Here is a 21,464-nt window from a genome sequence, read left to right as displayed (position 1 = left end):
AAAGTCTCAACACAAAGTGTACCGCAGGAGCCTTCTTCTTAGAGTCACCTGTATAGAAGCAAGACCTCCTGCTGCTTGTTGTGAAGCCGCCTTTTGTCCCCCTTCAAAACACACCCACTTATCCCTTGTGGTTATTTGGAAGCCCATCAAAAGGAACCTCCATTGCCAAACAGAAAGGGATAATTGGGCTCGCTGAGGAGCATACTATCAATTATGCATTGATGAAGTGTTATTAGAAAAAGAAGGTGCACAATCACTCCTCTCGCAGAAGATAACCCGTTTTTTCTGTAGAAAAAAAAATCAACTATTACAGTTTGTCACAAAGACAATCCCGCATTCAGAAGTAGTTTCAGAGTGCCAAGTGGAACAGAAATCCATACATCACACCTCTATGTATGTACATTAAATGAAAATGAAGTGGGATACCATAAGCATCATGCAGGCATGGCTTCCACCAACTCAAAAGCGAACCCAACCTCTGATTTTGTAGAAAACAGGATGGTAAATTAAAATCTAGCTTTTCTCTTGGCAAGTCATACAGCAGCTTTCCAGAAATAACTGTGTTAGCTTCTCTAGGTGAGCTTGGGTGTAACAGACAAAAGCATTGAACAATTTTGCAATTTCCACAGAGTAGAAAACCCAGCATTATAGATGTAACATGTGTTGGTCTTTCAGCTGTAACTATGTTAATTGGATGGCAATACCTCAAGCTTATAGTACTACATTGATTAGACTAAGAACGATTATGTGCGAAGAAAAAGAAAAAAAAAAACACACACAAATTAGGGAGCTTTCAGCTACCAAAAGAAGAAACTTAGCGTCTTCAGTTTTGACAACAGGCTCCTGTTTGTGACATAGTTTCCTGTTAACACAGAATTTAAAAATGAAACGTGTGTATTTATTTTTCCTTTTCACAGAATATGATTTGAAATCCACCATTTGCTTTCCAAGCCTGATCATCAGACCTACAAGGAAACGCATCAGGTACTAACAGATTCTTGAACAGGTTTTTCTTCATCGTCTTCTTCCATTGTTTCTTCTTCTTTTTCTTCTACTTTCTCTACCTCTGGAAGAAGTCCATCAAGGTCCAAAAGCAAGCCTTCACTGGTTGAAGATCTAATAACCAACTTCCGCACAAAGGGACCTACAAAACAAAGGACACCACCAATTCAGTTGCTTCAACAGTTTTGTCTCCAGGCTGACTTAGTACTGATCTAGATCGTGTCAGGTATATTGTGTCAGGTAACAGACCGATACGAGTAGACAAATCATTTCAGTGCAGACAGTTTAACATGCACCCTGCCAGACAGGGCTCAAAATGTACTTCACACGCTGGTGCTACAAAAAGGTAGTAACACGATGGCTACCTTATTCCTTCAGTACCTCGCCAGCAGTTGAGGTAATTATTATTCCAGGGCCTTGGAACATACAAATCAAGCCACACACACATACACACTCTCCTCTAAAGTATAGAAAAAAAAATCAAGTCAATTTGGAATCTAGTCTGACTGGCAAATTACAGATGGGAAGTTCCTGACAACCTAACAGCTTTTCTTCCAGCAAACACACCAATCTAGGATCCAGTTTTCTGAAGAGTGACTTGGGAAGCACATAAGTGAAAAGCCTACTTTTTAAAGGCAGCAGGCATGCAATTCCACAAACAAAACCCTACATAGATTCATTTTTATCCACCACAACATGTAGCACCCATAGCTTCTGCATGGGATAAGAACGGTGCTCTGCTATCCAGTGCTCTCCAAGAAATTATTGGGGTATTACAAAGCAGTGGAAATTATAGCGAGCTCAAGGCAGGAAGTCCAACACATGTTTCCTCCAGAGCAGCAGAGGGGGCAATGCAGGAAAGCTCTGTGAAGTGCAGTCTGATTATCTGTCAATCACACCTGCATTTTGGATTGAAGCTGCACAGGTCGCAAAGGTAAAGACAACAGCATGCATTTGAGGAAGGGGCTGCTGAGGTAGGCAGTGGTTTTCAAGTCCCCTTTGGATTTGGAAAGAAACTGAATAAAACCCAGATGGTGGAGGAAAAGGCTAAGATGTTGTGGTTATTTGTAACACATACATGAAGGTGACTAGGAAGCACTAGAGATGATACATGTCTGATAGCTAAAATAGAGCCCCTAGTAGAAAGAAAAAAAAGGCAAACCAATGCCATAGAGCAGAAAGAATACATTTCAAGCTGAAAAACCTAATAAGTCAAAAGACTGAAATAAAATAAACGATGATAGATACACTAACACAACACACTCTTCCCACACACAGCAAACAACATTCTCTTAGGTCAACTCCAATCATCCTTTCATCTTCATGATGTCAATGCCATCCCTACATTGCTTGAGTGTTCACAGTTCCTTATATATGCAATAATCACGACCTCTTTCTAACATATTAATCCTAGTAAAGATGACCACATGGGCACTGAGTTCATTTCCAACCCTCCCACTCCACCCCTGAGTGGTCAGGTCAGAACAACCACATCAAAAAAAAAAAAAAAAAAAGCTGCTGTAGGCTCCAAAACACATTACAATTGGCTTTCCCCTATTTGCAGCTTCACAAAAATTAACTAGGCACTTGTTGATCGCGCAAATATTCACACGTAATAGAGTGCACCAAAATAGCCCAAACAATCTTATTTCAGGATCCTACCAACAAATGCTGAAGGAGTCTTTTGACAAGAGGCACTACAGAAATAACCCAATTTCTTTGGGGAGGATTAATTAGAACTACATTATACTCTGAGAACATATGGCTGGTGGTATTTTTAGCCTTGCATTAGATCAAGTGACTTGCAGAGGAATGCCTTTTTAGTGATAACTGCATAGTTGCACGAAGATACACTACTACACATGGAAAACCTAAAACGAACAGAAATCTGGAACGAAGCAACTGACAGTTAGCAAGCCTACCTAGGTTCCCTTCCTGTAAAGATATGCTGAGGACCACACTTGCTTCCTACAAATGGCAAATATTTTTGACCAAGCAAGTAAGAACACACCACAGTAATCAAGCTTGATACCACCAAACGAACAGAAACGTTACTAAGTCCAGAATGGCTAACCCTAACTTAACCAAGTTGGAGTAGTCTACATATGAACCTCATCACTAAAAAAAAAAAAAAGCCTCCTGACTTTCTGCTTTTATTTAGTTTTATTTCTAGTCAACTAACCCCTTATACTTTTATTTGGGATGAAATGCTTCCAAATGCTTGTTTAGTTTGCTTTTCACAGTCCGTTCTGTCCGTACAGTCAGAGCATCAGTAGAAGAGATGCAATTTGATTCTTTTTGCAGACATTAAACCAATATTAATATAAAAATTGGTTGGTTAGATTACAGAAGGCTAGAACACAGAATTATGTTCTTAAATCACTGTTTCCACTCCAGAAATGCAGATGACATCTGTTTTACATTTACTTCAATATGAAAAAGAACAGCTAGCGTATTAGCTGGTCAAATTCTTTACAAAGGAACAGTGAGCAGAACCCACAGCAACAGCATGCCGAACTCCTGCTTTTGCTCCTTTGTAACCTGATCATTCAGTTAGGGAAGGAAAAGAAAAGATTAACAGCGTTGCACCAGGAACAGCAGAAATTTAAAAAACATCTTGGCAACAGAAAAAAAATGGTTGCATATATTCAAACGGGTAGTTAGCATCAGACTAGATGTTAGCTAGATGAAGCACTGGCGTTGTCTTAAGTAACTGCAGGTGGATTCTTGGTTTGGATTCTTTGTATTCAGCTTTAAGCGGGGTAAACCAATCCACCCATACGCTGAAGACCCCCATGTCTCACAAGGATTCCAATGTATTGTCATAATCCATTTAAGCATCAACCTGCCAACTCAGTTTTGTACATCATCTCACTTCTTTCCTCACACAGACACTTCTGCAGTGCAATGAGAGTTCACGTCAAGAAGAGCAGACACTATTCATGCCCTTATGGGCTGTCAAGCTGTCAAGCCTTAATTCACTGAGTAGCCTAACAGCTCCCTCCTCCCGTCCCAAGTAGACAAAGCAACGAGGTCATTTAATGACACCCTGCTTAACAATCGTTTCTTTATTTTGTTTCTAGAGCTTCAACTAATAGATTGGAAGAACAGCTACTTACCAGAACTTGATGGCTTGAATTTGCAGATATCCTCTAAAATTGTTTTTAGATTGGCAACTATCTGCTCAGAAGGCATATCCAGCTGAAAAAGGATAATACAGAATTAGCCACGGTGATACTTAAAGCCTTAGATTAATAAATCAGTATGTGCTGGATATGAACATATATTTGAATATGTCTTGTTTCTCTGTATCCCTGTTAAAAGAGTTACAAATCCCATTAACGGCCTTACCAAAATGACTCAGAAGTATACGAGGTTGTATTTTTATTGTTATTTTCCTTTTCTCTACTCATGACATTCAATTATTCCATTCCCATGACTGTGTATATATGTAGCTTCAAAGGTGTTTTTAAAAACAACCCACATACAAGTGCTTTTGCGAAATAGTACTGAAATTAAGTACTAAATATTGGCCCCCAGCATAAGAAGGATGTAGGGATCTGTTAGAACAGGTCCACAGGAGGGCCACAAAATTGATCAGAAGGCTTGAGCACCTCTCCTACAAGGAAAGACTGAGAGAGCTGGGGATATTCAGCCTGAAGAAGAGAAGGCTCCAGGGTAACCTCACTGCAGCTTTTCAATACTTAAAGGGGACTTAAAAAAAAGAGATGGAGAAGGACTTTTTGCTCAGGCAGATAGTAACAGGACAAGGGGGAATGGTGTTAAATTGAATGAAGGAGATTTAGATTAGATGTTAGGAGGAATTTCTTCACTCAGAGGGTTGTGAGGCACTGAACAGGTTGCCCAGAGAAGCTGTGGCTACCCCATCCCTGGAGGTTCAAGGCCAGGCTGGATGGGGCATCCACCGTAGACTGGTGGCTCCTGGTTCTGCCCGACGTGCTCACATAACAAAGTCCTTACACCCCACTTCAGGCACATAAGCAGTCCTTGCTGAACAGATCACAAATACTTGGGAGTAAACCAACACTGCTGCCAAAAAATTAGTATCTCCATCTTTCCTCATCTATTAATCACCTTAACCACAACTGCGACTCATCTCACCTGGAGTCTCTTCAACAACGAGCAACTCACGAGGAAGAGATGCACAAACCTGAACACCCTCAGGTCAAATCCAGGGCTGACTTCTCTCAGCTCCTGGAGAGCTTAGTGCACATTTCTCAGAGTTAATGTTCTGCTAGCGTTAACGCCCTCCTATGCCTTACTTAATCTCCCTGGTCTCACCCATATCATCCAGACATCTTTATGAAGTCTTTTTCTAGAAGTTTCAGGAGTGGAATTAAGAAAAATGAGCTTTTTTTTTTTTTTTTTTAAACAGAATTAGCTTTGTGAGTGTACAGACATCACTGGGTCCCGTCTTCTCCACTCCCTCTCAATGTAGCACAAGCAGGTTTTAACATTTCCCTTATCCATAATGGTATGCATTACAATAGAAATCTTGTTATACTTCACTAGTCTCCTCCCAGATTTGGTCCATTAATTTCTTTTCATGCTCCTCTGGCAGACTTCTGATCCGAATGCCATTCTTCTGTTACACAGGCCAGTAAGCATTCATCTTTATTACGGTTAGGCTGACTGTGAAGTGCTTCATCTTTCATACATTAACAGCTGTAAAAATTTGTTTGCTAATGCTGAGCAGTTCACTTCACTGACAGGCTCACCATGCTGTACAGAATTCAAAATAAAGGAACACTTGCAACAACTTCAACAATTACAGTAACTAATTAGAAGCTATATATAAAGGTTTGAACAGTGTTTGCTTCCAAATCTTGCACTAGGTTCAAGTCTCAAGCAAGGCTCCAATTCTGCAACTTGAGTGAGCTACTTAATATTCATCATCTGTCACCAAGCCTGCAAGAACACAAAACATACAGAAGCAGCAAGCTGCTCTAAACAGTAAGTTACAATTTCTTCTAAGAACTGTAACACATTATGAGAGAAGACAAACATGTCAACATATGAAGACATCAGTTAATATCCCCTGTTTGATACCACCCGAAAATAGGGCAAAGTGAGTTACATTCCATCACGCAACGTGACACATCCCAAGAGATCGTGTACCACAATTTTCTTGAGATGCAGATGGCTCCATAATGAAGACAGGTAATGCCCAAAGGGTTTTAAGTATTTCAAAATAGCTTCCACATCACCAAAGTATCCCACAGTAACTCTTGGTGTGCGCACAGTCACTGTGTATCAGCACTTAGATATTTAGGTTAATTCTAGCCTTCCCCAGACTGACAGAATGCTCTGGACCAGATCTCCAGAGCTGCGCACACTGCTCTGCTCAGATCAATTCCAGTGGGACCTCAGCATCTAAGTCCTGAGCCACCCTGACGAATAACAATGCCTACAGAGGGAGCAACTGTAAACCTATTTCTAGTCCACTTGGTATAAATACAACCTAACCACAATGGAGCTTGAAAAGATGACAGTATGTGCTAAAACCAGAGCACAGAACTGAAGCATTACCTAACTTTATAGTTGAGGTCGCTTATCTCTAGAGCAGCACAAGGTGCTGTAAGGAGGTACAGGGAAGTTACTTGGTTTTTTGGGGGGAAGAAACAAGTTTCTGCAACAGGACCTCTCCCTACCTCTTCTGCCTAGGCAGAAGTTAGCTATAAATATCCAGCATCATACAAAAGAGGTGATGTTTAAAGCCCCATTCATGAAGTCCCAAAGTTTCTAACCTTCTAGAGGATCTTTAGAAGGCTGCAACTGAACACACAGAAGAGCCACTCGGCTGTTTGGTGGATACATCTGCAAATGAAGAAACTAGAAGATGCCCCGCTCTCAAAACACTAGCTTTGGGCTACAGCTGAGGGCTTCCCACCTGCAGTCACGAGGACTTGGGCTCCCACAGTGAAGGCTGCAATCAGCCAGAAATTCAGAGTTTTGGCACCTCCACTCAGAACTCAGGTTCCAGCTTTTCTGAAGACTTATGGGGCAATACAGTCATTAAAAACTAGCCGTTTCAAAAGGGAACTGGAATTTTTATGGCTTTATCTCACGGCATGCCAGAGACCTGGGCTGCCCAGCAGCCATTCAGCCAGCAAGCTAAATCAGTTCTCAAGGCACTTAAACTGGCCTTACAGTTGTGGCATCTGACATGGGGGAAATCTACTCCAAGTCCCCTACTACAGATCTTATAAGACAATCTAACAGAACCATAAACCCACCGACCTCCAGCACTTCACGGTTTAGCTCCATCAACTGCAGGATCTGGAGTTCCAACTACCAACGATACTTTATTTTTTATTTCAGTCAAATGTGAAACAAGTTCATGAAGAGAGACATGAGTTCACAGCTCTGTTTTCTGAGCAAGTACATTTTGTCTCCTGGTGCTAATAAGAGAGGAACAGAGTCCTGTTTTACCTTTTAGCTTATAGCAATAGCGAGGCATTTCTGGAGCACAGTAAGCTGCCAAGCAATTAACAACGGTACTGTAACCAGCATCCCGTAACAATATGTAACCTCTGCATGTCTCTGCATTATTCAAGTAAAACCAGATATCCTCTTAATTTCAAGAGAAACACTTGACTCGGCTGAACTCCAAGAACTTGTCCTCAGATGCCTCTATATAAAATGTGAACTAAATCTCTTTCGAGCAGGTTTAGAGCAACTCCTAACAATTTTTACTTTGCACTGCTCCAGCATAATAAAACGACTCCATTTTGCCATAATTCAGGGAAGTCAAATGCCTCTCATGACAGCAAAGGCGGGAACTGGAACATCTCTGCTTTCAGGAACAAAAAATAAAAGCCCCCAAAGCAAGAGCTAAGTGCTGACAAATGTGGCAGATGAACATTTCCACAGAATTGGAGAAAACATTTGGAGGACAGACAGTATCAGTTAAAGAGCACTGACCCATTTTGTGTTGCCTTGCTTTCACTGGCTTCAGCTCAGTTATGAACCTTCCCAATAAAAAAAAAAAAAAAAAAAAAAAAAAACATTTCTCTGTAAGAGCCTGGGGACCCTGCAGATATCCTTTTCTCAACCTGGCACTGAAGCTGGCTGCACTTCTGAGATACTAGCAGTGTACAGGAAAGACAAATGCAGGCACAGAATACCCCTTACCGAGGCTGTGCCCTTGGTCCTCGCTGTTGTAAAGTGCTGTTTCCAGTTCGAGTTTACTTCGCTATGTTTTTTGCCATCCTCAGTCCCTGTTTTGTTCCAAATTCAAGCCTTTTGCCACATAGGATTACTAGGAAGACATTACTTCGGTGCAGCACATACCATCAAGAGCTCCACAAGACCTTCAGCTCTTGCTGAGCTATGTATTATTGTAAGGCCCCATGTCCCTCACAGCCTGCAAGGACACTTCTGGCCCTCCTGACACTGACAGACAAGGGAGGTAGGTGCTACTGCCAGTGCAAATTGCCATTTCCAGCCTTAACTCATGTTTTCCACTCCCCAAGTTTGAGAGGCCTCTGGTTAGGTACACCTCTCTCCACACTTCTAGCCCTCTAAAGGAAATGGTGCTCCTGTGCATGTCCCTTCCCAAAATGTATACCCTTCCAAACAAACTCTTAAGTCCCAACTCAAAATAACCTTCCTGCATTTCACAAGAGAGCCAATTCCCAGGCAGCTCCCTGCACATACACAAAAACAAACCAAAAACTCCTTCCTGGTGTCACCTTTACATTTTCTAAAGACAACACCTCCAACGTGGGAGAAAGAATACTTCATAGCAGTCAACAGCAGCCTATCCCAATTCAAAAGCTATGTCAAACCCTCAACAGAAATGACTTCAAGCTGCCCTCTTCAGATAGCATGGTTCTGAAGTAGACACCCCAAGTGTCTGAGTTGTCTCTCTCCTGCTCTAAGCTCTGTGCCTTAAAAGCAGACTTGACATTCTTGGTTTCACAACTTCAGATCTACTAATTAGACTTAACTATTGCCAACTCCCGGGCTTTTCAAAGACATCTCAGTTACTCACTACATAAGAAAACACCACTGAGGCTGCTGACTTATGTGGAGGGCGGCATTACTTCAAGCTATGGGCCATGACTGAGCAACATGAGACAGCAAGCAGCACTAAAGAGAAAAGCTCTCTGAGAAACACCGGCTTGGCAGAGTCCCAGAAACATCCACGCCACTGCCTGGAACACAGCAATAGATCTTTACGCTTCTGTGTAATTCACAAATGATTATTTTCTCACTGACAAGGTTTAAATTTAAAGAGCTCTTGATTTAGTGGTGAGCAGACACGCATAACCACTCCAGGCTTCCACCGCCTCCCAGAGCCTTGCCCGTGCCAGATTTCCTCCCGGCGGCGCTGCACAACCAGCAGCACAACTAGGTCAGGCGCAGGAGAGCAGCTTCTGAGGGTGGAGACCTTTTACACGAGCCGTAACCACAGTCATCCTCCGGCGTCCAACTCCCCGAACACGTCACGTCCACTGCGGTGGAGTCACCTCTGCCACAGAGCTGATGTTACCTTACCACAGCTCAACTGCACACAAGCAAACCCCCAGCACGCTATTTCCGATCCAAGATTAAGAGCTCATTCACAAGAACCTGCTATTTACTAATTATAATTTAAAAAAAGATGACATCTCTGGCTGCACCATAGCTTCAGAAGTGCTTATGGAAATGCAGAGCCTGAGCCGCCCAGACAAAGAACCTAAGGTGCCCTGTAACAGCAGCAGCTCGTGGCAGTAACAGGACGTGGTTTAAGTCTCAAGAACTCTAACCACAGCAGTAAAGAGCTATACCAAGCACAACCAACTGCAATTGCATGGAATGCTGTCAAACTATCCAAGCTTTGATTGTTGTTATTAAAAAAAAATTTTTTTTTAGATTAAGTGTGAAAAAAACTTTAAAAGATATTTATTTGCAGGTATTTTAAAGGCTGATCAAGAGGATTAAAATTAAAGTAGTCCAAAGCAAAAAAATAAAGCTATAGAACACACACAAAACACTTGAAAATATTTTCTTTTTTTTTTTTTTCTTTCTCCATTTTATCTATGGATTTGAAGTGTTATATAGTCACATCAGACTTAGAGACAGCTAAAGATACCTCCTGCCTCTATGAGAATCTAATACATAACATATGTTAGGAGAATAGTCCCAAATACCTCAGTTTTGAGATATTGTACAGAAGAACAAGTCCTTTAAATTCATATGCACAACTCACAGGAGCTAGCCAAAATCAACAAACTTGCTTATCTAATATCACCAGACAGAACTGCAGAGAACAGAAGTCTTGTGAACTTCCTTTCTGTACCAGTATCAGTTAAAGTTAAAAAAGGGTAGGATTACAAATAGACAAAACAGAATGGAAGTAAAACAATTTGGAAGAGGGGAAAAAAAAAAAAAAAAAAAAAAAGGAAAAAAGCTCAAGAGCCTATAACAAGAGATAAGATACCTCCCTTCAAAAACCCAGTTTCTTATGACAGTAGTCAAAGCTCAGATTAATTTTATATTTCAGGTGTGATGCAAACAGTTGATTTGTTTCCTCCCCTGAACCAGAACTAAAAGTTCTTAAAATCAAACCATGACTAAAAATTCCCTAAATTAAACCAGCCTTCAATTATTAGGTTCACGTGAATACAGCTTGATCCAGAGATCCCACTCTTGGCATCCTTAACTTCTCAGCATTAGACATGTCTTGCTCTCCGTGGAACCAGCTTCCATCACCATATTTCAGTGACACACAAGGCTCACATCAGATGAGCACGTTGCGCAAGAAAGAGTAAAGTTCTTTTTAGTCAGTGAAACAACACTTAAAATCTTGAAAATGCACAGGTCAAAAACCTTTCTTACCTGTTTTAATACTAATTTCAACTCTGCTCAGTAGAGAACACTTAAGAACTCTCCATACTTACTCTTGCTATTCTTGTCTTGATTACGCGCTCGTCTTCTACCGTGTACTCTAGACCTTCTCTAAAGAGTTGCAGCATTTTGGGGATATCGTGGCCCAGGGAATCTAAGTAAAAAAAAAAATCCGATTAATGTCTATGAGCAGAGCATAATATACTACTAGAAAAGGGAAAATTCAATGTTTCAGCTAAAGCAGTTAAACTCCAAACAAAAATGTAGTTTCATGAACTGCATCCTCACACATCTCCTATGAAAATCTCTCTCCATATTCCTTCCTTCCTCATTAATCAGCAGACATTAATAGGTGATAGAGTAAAAAAATAAAAAATAAAAATAAGGAAGATCTCACTCCAAATAAAGAACCTGTGAAGAGTGTACATAAGCAGTCATTATTACCTAATTCCTAATATAATTAGTTTGGAAGAATAGAACCTACTGAGTTAAATTTAGAATAAGCCCCAAGCGTCTACCTTGAAAACAAACACTCTGCAACTGTGCAATACCAAAATTACACACTACCTGAAACATCCTGGCCCAGTCCAGCCATTGAACAAGTCAAGACAGCTGTTTTGTTATCTCAGCTGCAGCTCATTTGACAGATTTACAGCACCACCCAGTTGCTTCAACTACAAGTATTATTTCTCCCACATGCCTTTGAGTGGCTCCAAGAGAAAGCAGCCACCAGTAACCTACAAACCAAGCAAGTCTGTAATGGCATAATATAGCTTTTGTTTGTCCCCAGAACATCTGGAGTATCCTGTTGCAACGCTTTGGACAGGTTTGTATGTTTGCCTCAAACATTTAGGAGGCTAAAAACACTGCCTGCAGCCTGTAAAAACATGGTTAGGGCAGCAGGGAAAGGGAATTTGGTTCAAGATTTCGCGTTTCATGCAACTGACACAGCTCACGTGAATAACTTTTTTCCTGTGTTAGAAAGACCCCCAAAATACAGCAAAAATAAATCAAGTCAGCAAGGCAGACAAAATATTCAGAGACATTTGATGCCGTGAGAACCTGATCTGAATAGGAAGTTCCTTGAGCATAATGAAAAGGGAGCGACCACACAGAGAAGTTAACAGGTTATACTAACAAGAAGCATAAATATTGTTATTAAGAAGCACAGAGAGTACATAGAGCAGTTACGTGGCTGGGATCCAAACAACTGCACAACAGTCAGACAGCGCAACTATCAGTGAACATCTTTTTTCCCCAGAGTTGTTTCTATTTTCCTACGTAACTTCACTACATAAAGTTTGCAGTACAATTACAGTTGATTAGATATTAACTAGTTGACAAACTTACCTTGACTGTAATCCCAACATTTTTGTTGTAGGGGAAAGGCACAGTACTAGGTTCCTAAAACAACTTTCACATACGACAAAAGGAGTGGCTCAGTCATATGCAGTCAAATACTCAGTGTAATTATATGTCCTCATAAAAAAAAAAAAATCACCTCAAGAGTTAATCTTGTTCCAGTACTTAGATCTATTAAAAAAAAAATAAAAATGATTCTTACTTCTTTTTGTGCTGGGGTATTTTCGTCTTAGCTTGTTTCTTAATGGTATTAGTTTAGGCATTATTGCAGGAACAGCTACATAGGAGTCCACTTGGATTTCATCTTCCAAAATCTGCAATGAAACAAAGTAAAATATATTTAGGAACACAATAAATTAACCAAGTACACAACTTCTATGTACAAAAATGTCAGAGCACAGAAGCCAGTATCTTACTCTTTATATTGGCTTCTAATCTCAAGCTAGAGCTGGCTGGACATGAAGTTCCTTGTTCCCTCCCCACTTGGTCGCTGTTACAAGCTACAATGTTTAATTTAGATAATTCTTAAAAAAAAAATAAAATAAATACCCATTTGATTAATTCAACTCCTCCTACAACAGCAGCTCCATTCTCTCGAGCTATTTCAGCTTCCTGCTCATTCTGTTGAGAGAAAAATAATTTGTTAGCATGCCTACTACCAATTAGTCTATACCAACAGCACTGGATAGGTTCTTTATCTTGACAACGCGATGTAAGAACAGACTATATACTACTTAAGAAAGGAAGAATGATTTAAGACAAACCAAAGATGAAAAAAATATATCTGACACTGGCGATTTAGTATTGTTCACTTCCAGACTTAATAGAAAGCAATATTCAAGCGTTCAATTTGTTTCTGGAGAAAAAAAAGAAAAGAAAAAAATCATCCCTTTGGGGAACTGCTCTGTTACAAGCCCTTTCTCTCTGATTGTCAGCCTATGGAAGCTTCAACCAAGCATCCACTAGGTGGAGTCAACATGTGCTGTTACTCAAAGCTAAAAGAAAAGCATGAAGCATGCTTCTTAAAACCACCATAAAATACGGCTATTTACTTCTGAAAGTGCTAGTAAACTTTTGCTTCAAATAGCATTTAGAAGTTAACTTTGTTTTTCTTGTTTTCAAAGGTTCATCAACTAAAGCCAGGGCACTTCTCTAGAGTCATCTCATGGAGGTTATTTTGTTCGAAAGATTAACAGGCAAAGGACAGCAGCAAAGAGGCTGAACTAGCCTCACACAGATGCTACAGAGGCTCTCCACACCATTTCATGTCAGTGATCTCCTAGCATGGCAGATGAAAGGTTTGGGGGTGAGGTGGGGTAGGGTTGTTGCATTATTTAGATTGGTTGTCTGTGTTTTGTATTAGAGAAGTTACTGAACACCACCGCCACTCAACGGCAAGCCGTTACAGCATAAGCCACTGTGAGTAACTCACAATTTGCACTGCCTACTAAGGCTTCAGACAGCAAGGTTAGGCACGACTGCTAAACCAAACTGTCCACCTTTATTACAGGATAATCCAAGTTTTTACTCTGCAAACAGACTTTAATCATTTCTCTCCCTCAGTCACACCTATGCAGATGTTCACTCCCTGCGTGCATTGCTAGAATTAATTACGTATATGTAGACAAATCAACATGAAGGAAACTCGAGGTGCTTGTTAACACTTTAAGGCACTGCTGAAGATGAATCCTCAACAGGCTTGAGAATCCTGCAAAGCATTTAGAAAGCCTTCCCAACACAAGGTACAACGCATACAACACAACTAGGTCCCATGCAAGAGCACACTAGGCTCGTAACACACATAACCAAGTAACTCGTGCTTACCCACCTCTGTGAAAACCAGGACCTTATTCACTTCATCTGTGAAGCGATACGGAAGAAGAACAGTGCTTGCAAACGGATCTACTTTTTTCTAAAAATTAAGGAAAAGATTTAAACAAAAAAGAAATCATGACTTCAGCGCAAGTTATACTAAATAATTTTGCATCCACGCAAATGCACGGATGCATGCATCTCTGACTAAACATTTTTACCCACAATATATTTGCACATAATAATCACAACAAACCAGCACAATGCACATATTCTGACTGCCTTTGTAGGCCTGGTTTGGAGTAGCAGAATCTACACTTCACCAACATAAAAATCCGTGATTTCTGTACGCTGATACTCTCCCAAGAGAAAGGGGCTGGGGTCAGCGACTCCCACACATGGAACCGCTGCTGTGCTCAGGTGCTGTCAGTAGCACAGCGGGGTTCTGCAGTCACAGCTCATTTAAATTAAGTTTCTGAGGAGGTAGTGGCCAGTGCATAGCATCAGCAAGAAACGTGTCTCTCACCAAGGCTTAAGAATGCCTCAATGCTACTGGAAGCAGGAACAAGAGGTCTGTGTAAGCATAAACTTACCTAGCTCTAAGTGACCCTGGTATACCAGAGGGATATTTAGTTACATGCACAAAGAAATAAACTTTAAAGAGACCAAACTGTTTTCTAGCTCTGAGGGAAGGAGAAAGTTTCAGGGAAAATCTAAACTGGGCTAGGTGCCTTTGAACTGACAGAAGGGAAGACTGGCAATAAGAGCTAAAATACTCCACCAAGGCAACACTCAGGCCAGACTCCTAACAACCTCCTCTGAAGCTGAGTGTGTGAGAAATGTCACCTAGGAAAAATTTGTTCATACTTTTTTCTCATTTCTTAACCAGCGTCCTCTGAAGAGCTGCAAGGACACCATCCACTTCCAGTGTCATGAAAAGTGCTCACATTGACATTTCCACTTAACATGAACTTGTCATTAATCCAAGCCAGAAAAAAACAAATAGCTGCAAGAAACTCCTCCAGAAATGACGGTCTCAGCAGCCTAACAGGAATCCTGGCTCTCTTGCGCTTCATCAAGGTAACAGAGCAAGTCCTTCTGCTCTGGATTCAAGTCCAGTCTGTTATACTGACTAGAAACTGGTACCAACTGTGGTCAAGGGAAGTGAAACTACCTCCCATTAATTGCTGAGGATACCGGCAGCTCTTTGACACGCAGCAATGTAATAGGGCTCATGCGTGAACCCCAAAGATCCCACGGAAATAAATGACGAAATAAGGTTCTTCAAAACAATAACAACAAAAGGCTTCCCTTTCACTGCCTCTTGGTAAAGAAGAGCTGGGTATGCGTAAGTGCCTTCACTCCAACAGTACCCACAAAAAACACCATAAACACACAATACCCTACTTTTAAGGTGCACGACTGAAAAACAAAAATAAAAACACGGCAGGGGACAGAGACAGGAAGAAGCTAATCTACACTTCTCCCTATAACAACGAATCCAGAACAAAATACAAGCATGATTTTGGTAACACACCTTCAATTGGAAAGCCTAAACAAATGTGAAGTTCAGTTTGATCTGTTCTGCCTGGACCTGATTTTCAGCTACGTAATAGCCCATCTTTGAAATTCTTGAAGGTGCCTACCTTGACCCCAAGAATTTGAGCCATACTTAATAAGCACACACACAATAAAGGCATAAAGCCACCTGCAAAAGCAGACTGTACTTTGACAGTAAACAGAGCAGTTGGAAGAAGCAGCTGAGAAGGCCAACAGAAACATCTACTCTACATTTAAAACACAGCCTTCCCACGTTGAAAAAAAAAAAAAAAAATCAAAACACCTCCTTATCCTTTTCAAACTTACCTTCTTCTGCAGCACCGTATCTAGAAACACATTAATATACACATACTGTTTGGGGTGCGTGAAGTCTAGTTCCTGAAATTTCTTTAGCATACCAACAGCCTCTTCTACATTATAGGATGGCCGCTTGTAAAGCCACGTCAGGTATACGTCATCCACTGGCTTGCTCATCAGAGGCCGCCTGATAATTCCTTTTTTCTTTTTTGCTTCTTCCTGCTTGGCCTTTTGTGAACCTTTTTTTGCATTTCTGAGACAAGAAGAAAACAAACACCATTGTTAGATCATCAGCAGAAGAGTCTGGCACTTGCTTCAAGAAAAAGAAGTAAACGCTGTCATATGTCAGTTAATTAACGAGTAGTTACTAAGGTATGCTCTACACCCAAGAGCAAGTAAGGTCCTTAAATTCACTCCAATCACTTGTCTCAAATGGCGAAGACAAATCAAGCTTCCAGTGGAGTTAACAAACACAAGCCCCAGTCTTTAACTCTGCTATTTTGAAAGGCTTTCAAAACGAGCGGAAAAAATAGAGGTAGAAAAGGATACTCCATTCCTCTATTAAAATGAAGGTTAAAATTGAAAAAGTTAACTATATGCCAACGCTCCTGGTGTACAGCATGCTCCGCTCTTCTGTGCACAGAACCCATTTTTCTTCTCCCACTTACGCAGCGGTATCAAATTTTAAGAAACATCAAAGCAATGTAGGTGTCTAGCTGAGGTCACTTGGTTTGTTCAGCTTGGGTTCCACACGAGGGGCAGGCGCTGAGCTCTGCTCTCTGGGGACAGTGACAGGACCCAAGGGGACGGCATGGAGCTGGGACAGGGGAGGGTCAGGCTGGGGGTTAGGGAAAGGTTCTGCACCCAGAGCGGGGCCAGGCACTGGGACAGGCTGCCCAGGGCAGTGGTCAAGGCACTGAGCCTGCCGGAGTTCGAGAAGCGTTTGGACAATGCTCTCAGCCATCTGGTCTGATTTTTGGGTGGTCCTCTGCGGAGCCAGCATTTGGGCTCTATGATCACTGCGCATCCCTGCCAGCTCACGATACTCTGTGCTTCTGTGATTTTATGATAACGTGAGGCAAGAAGGGGAACGGTCTGAACCCAATTCCATAAGCTCAGCAGCTTCCACACCGACATGACTCCTCCAGCTGTCACCCATCCATCCTTTTCCCGACCACCCACCAAACCCCACCGCGTTTCCCCCCACAACCGCTGCACTCCTCACCTGAACCACCACCAAAAACCCTCCCTGCGGGCCCAGCCTCGACCTCCCCTCCCCGCGCTGCTCCCCTGGGACCCCCTCGCTGTTTAAGCCCCTGAGAGCAGCTGGGGCGAGGCCAACACCTCAGGCACTCACTTGGCGGCCGCGGCGTAGCAGCAGGCGGGCTGCGGGGGGCGAGGCGAGGCGGCGGCCAAAGCCCATCGGCAGTGCGGAGCCAGAACTGAGGGGAAAAAACACAAACAGCGCCTCAGCCGGCCGCCAGACCGCTTCCTCAGGCTCCCTTCATCCCCATCGGGGTGAGGGCGAGGAGCACAGCGGCCGGCTGCACACACACGAGCCCCGGGAGCCGCAACCCCCCCCCCTTCACCTCTCCACACGCAGCGGCCGCCGGCGGCCGCCATCTTGCGCGCCCGCCCCGCCGAGCCCTTGGCGGCGCCCCCGCCCCGCCGTCCCCCCCGCGCCGCTGCCGGCGCCCGGCGTTCCCCCTGCTCAAAGGTTCCCCCCCGCCCCCCCGCTTCGCTCTTTTCCTTAAAGCCGGGGAAAACGGCGCTGTTCCCGCTTGGTCTAAAGGCAGAGCAGCAAAAAACGCCCCTCGGTGCTTGCAGGGGGCTGGGTGGTGCGATGTGTGTGAAGGGAGGGCGGTATGAAGGGGAGCGTGAGGCACCGCCGCCATGCCCAAGTCCTGTCAGGCCCCGCGTCGCTTTGCCACAGCCCGCAGCAGTCCGCGGCGGCCAGGGGAGAGGGTTTAAACCATCGTGGTTTAAGCTGAGAGCAGCCAAAACCTGAAACGTACCACACAGAGCTCACCATAAACATAATAAAACAGAATCGAGGCAGAAGGAGTCGCGGGAGAAAGGCACCGCGTGTGCCGCTGCCAGCCTGCCGCGGCTGCTCCCCGGTCTCCTCCTGCTTCCCCTGCCTCAGTGCCCACACACGGGGACGTCTCCGTGTGCAAGAAGCTCCCCTGTGGGTTAACATCGGCTGCTCTGCTCCAAAATGATGTGCTGCGAGTCCCTAACAAAGCTCTGCCTGCCCCAGACGTTGGCTGCCTACAAACCCACCTGTGGAGCAGGTAAACTGGATGCTGAGCTGCTCCAGTACACACCATGAGCTGTATTCCAGTCTCCTGCTCACTAAAGGGGCCCACTTATCACACTGACATGCTCTTGGCTATAAATACGCTAACTTCTGCAGTTTCATTCCCTCCCTGATGAACCTGGGACCAAGAATATTCTCCAAATTCTTTTTTTTTTTTTTTTTTTTTTCTTAGAACTCAGAAGAGAGGTTTATCTATCTCACCTATTGGTTTGCTCTGAAGTGTTTGTGAAACATTGACACCGGACATTTCTCTTCTGAACAGTGTGTTCTCCAGTAGCACGAGTCCAATTTTTCCCTGTAAGCTTCTTTCTGACTTTAATAGACTCTGATGTGGGTCTGACCCAGTCTGCCATATTCTCTTGCTGTTTAAGTGCCTTTGTGCTCCCTCACTTCTGACTGCGAGGCTGCCACACTCACTGGATGTCAGAGCGGGAAGGGGTCTCAGCCCAGATCACCGTGCCCCTTTGGTGAAGAAAGAAACACAGCTTTAGTCTCTACAGGGACCACGGGGAATGGGTAGTGACCCTGCTGAAGGCCTGGCAGTTGTTTTGCAGGCAGCTGTTTGATGTTTACATCTCCTCGTGCATTCCCAAATACGGCAGGGAGCCTCTCGAACTAGAATTGTTATTTTTAAATCAGAGTAGCTGATGTTATGTGCATATGCAAAACATGGCGTAGCAAACCTGATACAGGTTCCTCCAGTGTAACTGTTCACTCTATATCCCAGGAAAGGATCCAGGAAGATGGGAAGGTACAAGGGAGACAGGAGGAAGAAAGCCTCCTCAGTTAAAAAGTCTTAACAACAAGTGAAAAAGCACAAAATCCAAGCACGGAGGCAGATCAGGTTTGGGCAATGGGGTTTCTTTTTGGATGGGCAATAAGCACCTACATATCCTATAGTGGTGGCAAACGTAATACAAGACTTACCATGCGAGCCTGCTTACTATGCACGTGTGATCGGGTAACAACCCGCATCCTTCACTCTGTTCCTCCACGACTTCTGAATCCCCTCATGAGCTTCCCATTTGTTCAACAGAAGGTCACTGCTGCAGATCGTGGGGTTTGGCTCTGTGGAGAAACACAGGCTCACGGTTAACTTGTTAATGATTCTTCCGTATCACCTGTACGGATACTCTGAATACCTCCTGTGCACAGCGTGGCGAGGAACCCAGACATAACAAATTTATTCTGCGAAGGAAGCAGGGCCTTGGGGAGCCTCCGGTTTGCTGTACAAGTGGTGGGGGAGCCCCCAGGAGATGCTGATCCTGCCAGCGGTGACCCCGGGCAGGCCACTGGCAGAACCTGGTTTCTCAGTTACGCTCCCTTTTGAGAAGGGAGGGAAACAGTACCTGAGGTGAGGGTGGCGAGGCCCTGGCCTGTAACGGGAGCTGGGAAACCTACAGAATGATTAACCCAGGCAGGGGAAAAAGGGAGGGCACAGTCCTCCTTCACTGCTCTGCTTGTATTTTTTCAGGGGAGAGGAGTAATGAGCGAAACAGTTAAAGGCACCAACATCAAAGAAGTCAGTACCAAAGCCTTTAACAGGCTGTATGTGATTTTTCTCTTAAGAAAGGCAGGCCATTAAACTTCTATTTGAAGAGGCTTTTTTCTTTCGCCCTCCTTTCTCTCTGCCCTGCTCTATATGTCTGTGCCTGCTCCCGCTTACTCATTTACTCCATTTGCTAACAGAACCCCTTGAAAAATCGTGGAGGCTCCCTCCACGCTTCTTGTTCTCTGAGCATAAATGAGTCTGGCACGAGTCTAGAGAGCTGCAGAAGAAATGAGTTTCAGTAAGAACTGCTTGTCCTACCCTACAGCTCCTCAGCTGCTCACTGCGAGGTACCTCACAGGTACTTCCCAGCAGCTCTATGCCCCTTTTGTTGCCAGTTTTTCCCCCTCATCCCACAGATGAGCGCATGAAGACCTACACCCCTCTCCACCCCTGGTTTCTTCTTTTTTTTTTTTTTTCTATTTTGAATCCATGCTCTGTCCTCATGCAACACCCCTATTTTTCCTCTTTGAACTTGGCGGCAGCCCTGAGAAAAAGGCAACCTCCAACTTTGGTGTGCCCAACTGCAGAAAATGTGCTCTAACGTTGGCACGCCGTTTACCTGCGTCCCCGTGCTTCATCCGCCCTCAGACACGTACAGCCACACGTGTAGGTCTGTACAGCCACAGTGTGGGCGCCCGAAAGGTTTTGCAGCAGACAGACGCTTCCTTTGGAGAAACAGAGGTGACGAATGTGAGCTGAGGCACCACCTACACCCTCAGTGCTCGGCTTCTGCCTCACGCTCGGCGAGGGGCCCGCTCACCCTGACATCTGCCTCACTTCCTCAGCTCGGCAGGCCTTTGTGGGGTGCCCTCTTCACGTAGGCTCTGGAAAACACTCCTCACTGTAATTAATGGCAACAATTAGCTGTGGAGGGCTGTTTACCCTCACTGCATTGGGTGGCTCTTAATGAGTGCGGGGTGGCCTCGCTGGGGTTGTGGCACCATTTTGGGTTGGGGCACCACTTTGGGGTCCCATCACTATTTGAGGGTCCCTTCACCATTTTGTGGTCCAGCACCACTTCAGGGTCCTGTCACTGTTTGATGGTCCTATCACCATTTTGGGGTCCCTTCACCAGTTGAAGGTCCCGTCACCATGTGAGGGTCCTGTCACCATTTCGGGGTCCCATCACCATTTTGGGGTCCCATCACCCTTTCAGGGTCCTGTCACCATTTCGGGGTCCCATCACTGTTTGAGGGTCCCTTCACCACTTTGGGGTCCAGCACCACTTCAGGGTCCTGTCACCATTTCAGGGTCCCATCACCATTTCGGGGTCCCGTCACTATTTGAGGGTCCCTTCACCATTTTGAGGTCCTGTTGCTATTTTGGGGTCCTGTCACCATTTTGGAGTCCCGTCACCATTTAAGGGTCCCATCACCATTCTGGGGTCCGTCACTATTTGAGGGTCCCTTCACCATTTTGGGGTCCTGCCACTGTTTGAGGGTCCCATCACCACTTCAGGGTCCCTTCACCATGTGAGGGTCCAGCACCACTTCAGGGTCCTGTCATTATTTGAGAGTCCTGTCACCATTTCGGGGGCCCGTCACCATTTCAGGGTCCCTTCACTATTGAGGGTCCCTTCACCATTTCAGGGTCCTGTCACCATTTCGGGGTCCCGTCACCAAATGAGGGTCCCTTCACCACTTTGGGGTCCCGTCACTATTTCGGGGTCCCTTCACATTTCGGGGTCCCGCCCCCGGCGCCCCG

At 44.1% G+C, this 21,464-nt stretch overlaps 1 protein-coding gene across 4 annotated transcripts; it reads right to left on the bottom strand.

Annotated features, from left to right (window-relative positions):
• Positions 1–262: 262 nt before the first annotated feature.
• MRPL1 (mitochondrial ribosomal protein L1) lies at positions 263–21,447 on the bottom strand. Of its 4 annotated transcripts, XM_082759805.1 has the most exons (12): positions 20,521–21,447; positions 20,320–20,425; positions 19,136–19,276; positions 18,410–18,670; positions 17,246–17,330; positions 15,898–16,141; positions 14,048–14,131; positions 12,769–12,840; positions 12,422–12,533; positions 10,911–11,011; positions 4,122–4,203; positions 263–1,144 (listed from the first exon to the last, which is right to left on the bottom strand). In XM_082759805.1, exons 4-12 carry the CDS (start codon positions 18,453–18,455, stop codon positions 981–983), a joined length of 990 nt encoding a protein of 329 aa, XP_082615931.1. In that variant the 5' UTR covers positions 18,456–18,670; positions 19,136–19,276; positions 20,320–20,425; positions 20,521–21,447; the 3' UTR covers positions 263–980. The 4 variants fall into 4 exon arrangements, with proteins under 4 accessions (XP_082615931.1, XP_082615934.1, XP_082615932.1 ...); XM_082759808.1 differs by lacking the exon at positions 18,410–18,670 and having other exon boundaries at positions 20,521–21,445; XM_082759806.1 differs by lacking the exon at positions 20,521–21,447 and having other exon boundaries at positions 20,320–20,487.
• Positions 21,448–21,464: the final 17 nt, after the last annotated feature.

The sequence above is a fragment of the Aythya marila genome (assembly GCF_965140915.1).
Source record: "Aythya marila genome assembly, chromosome: 4".
NCBI classification, from domain to species: Eukaryota; Metazoa; Chordata; class Aves; order Anseriformes; family Anatidae; genus Aythya; species Aythya marila.
Note: the sequence above shows the minus strand (reverse complement) of the source record. Positions and strands in the feature narration are given on the sequence as shown.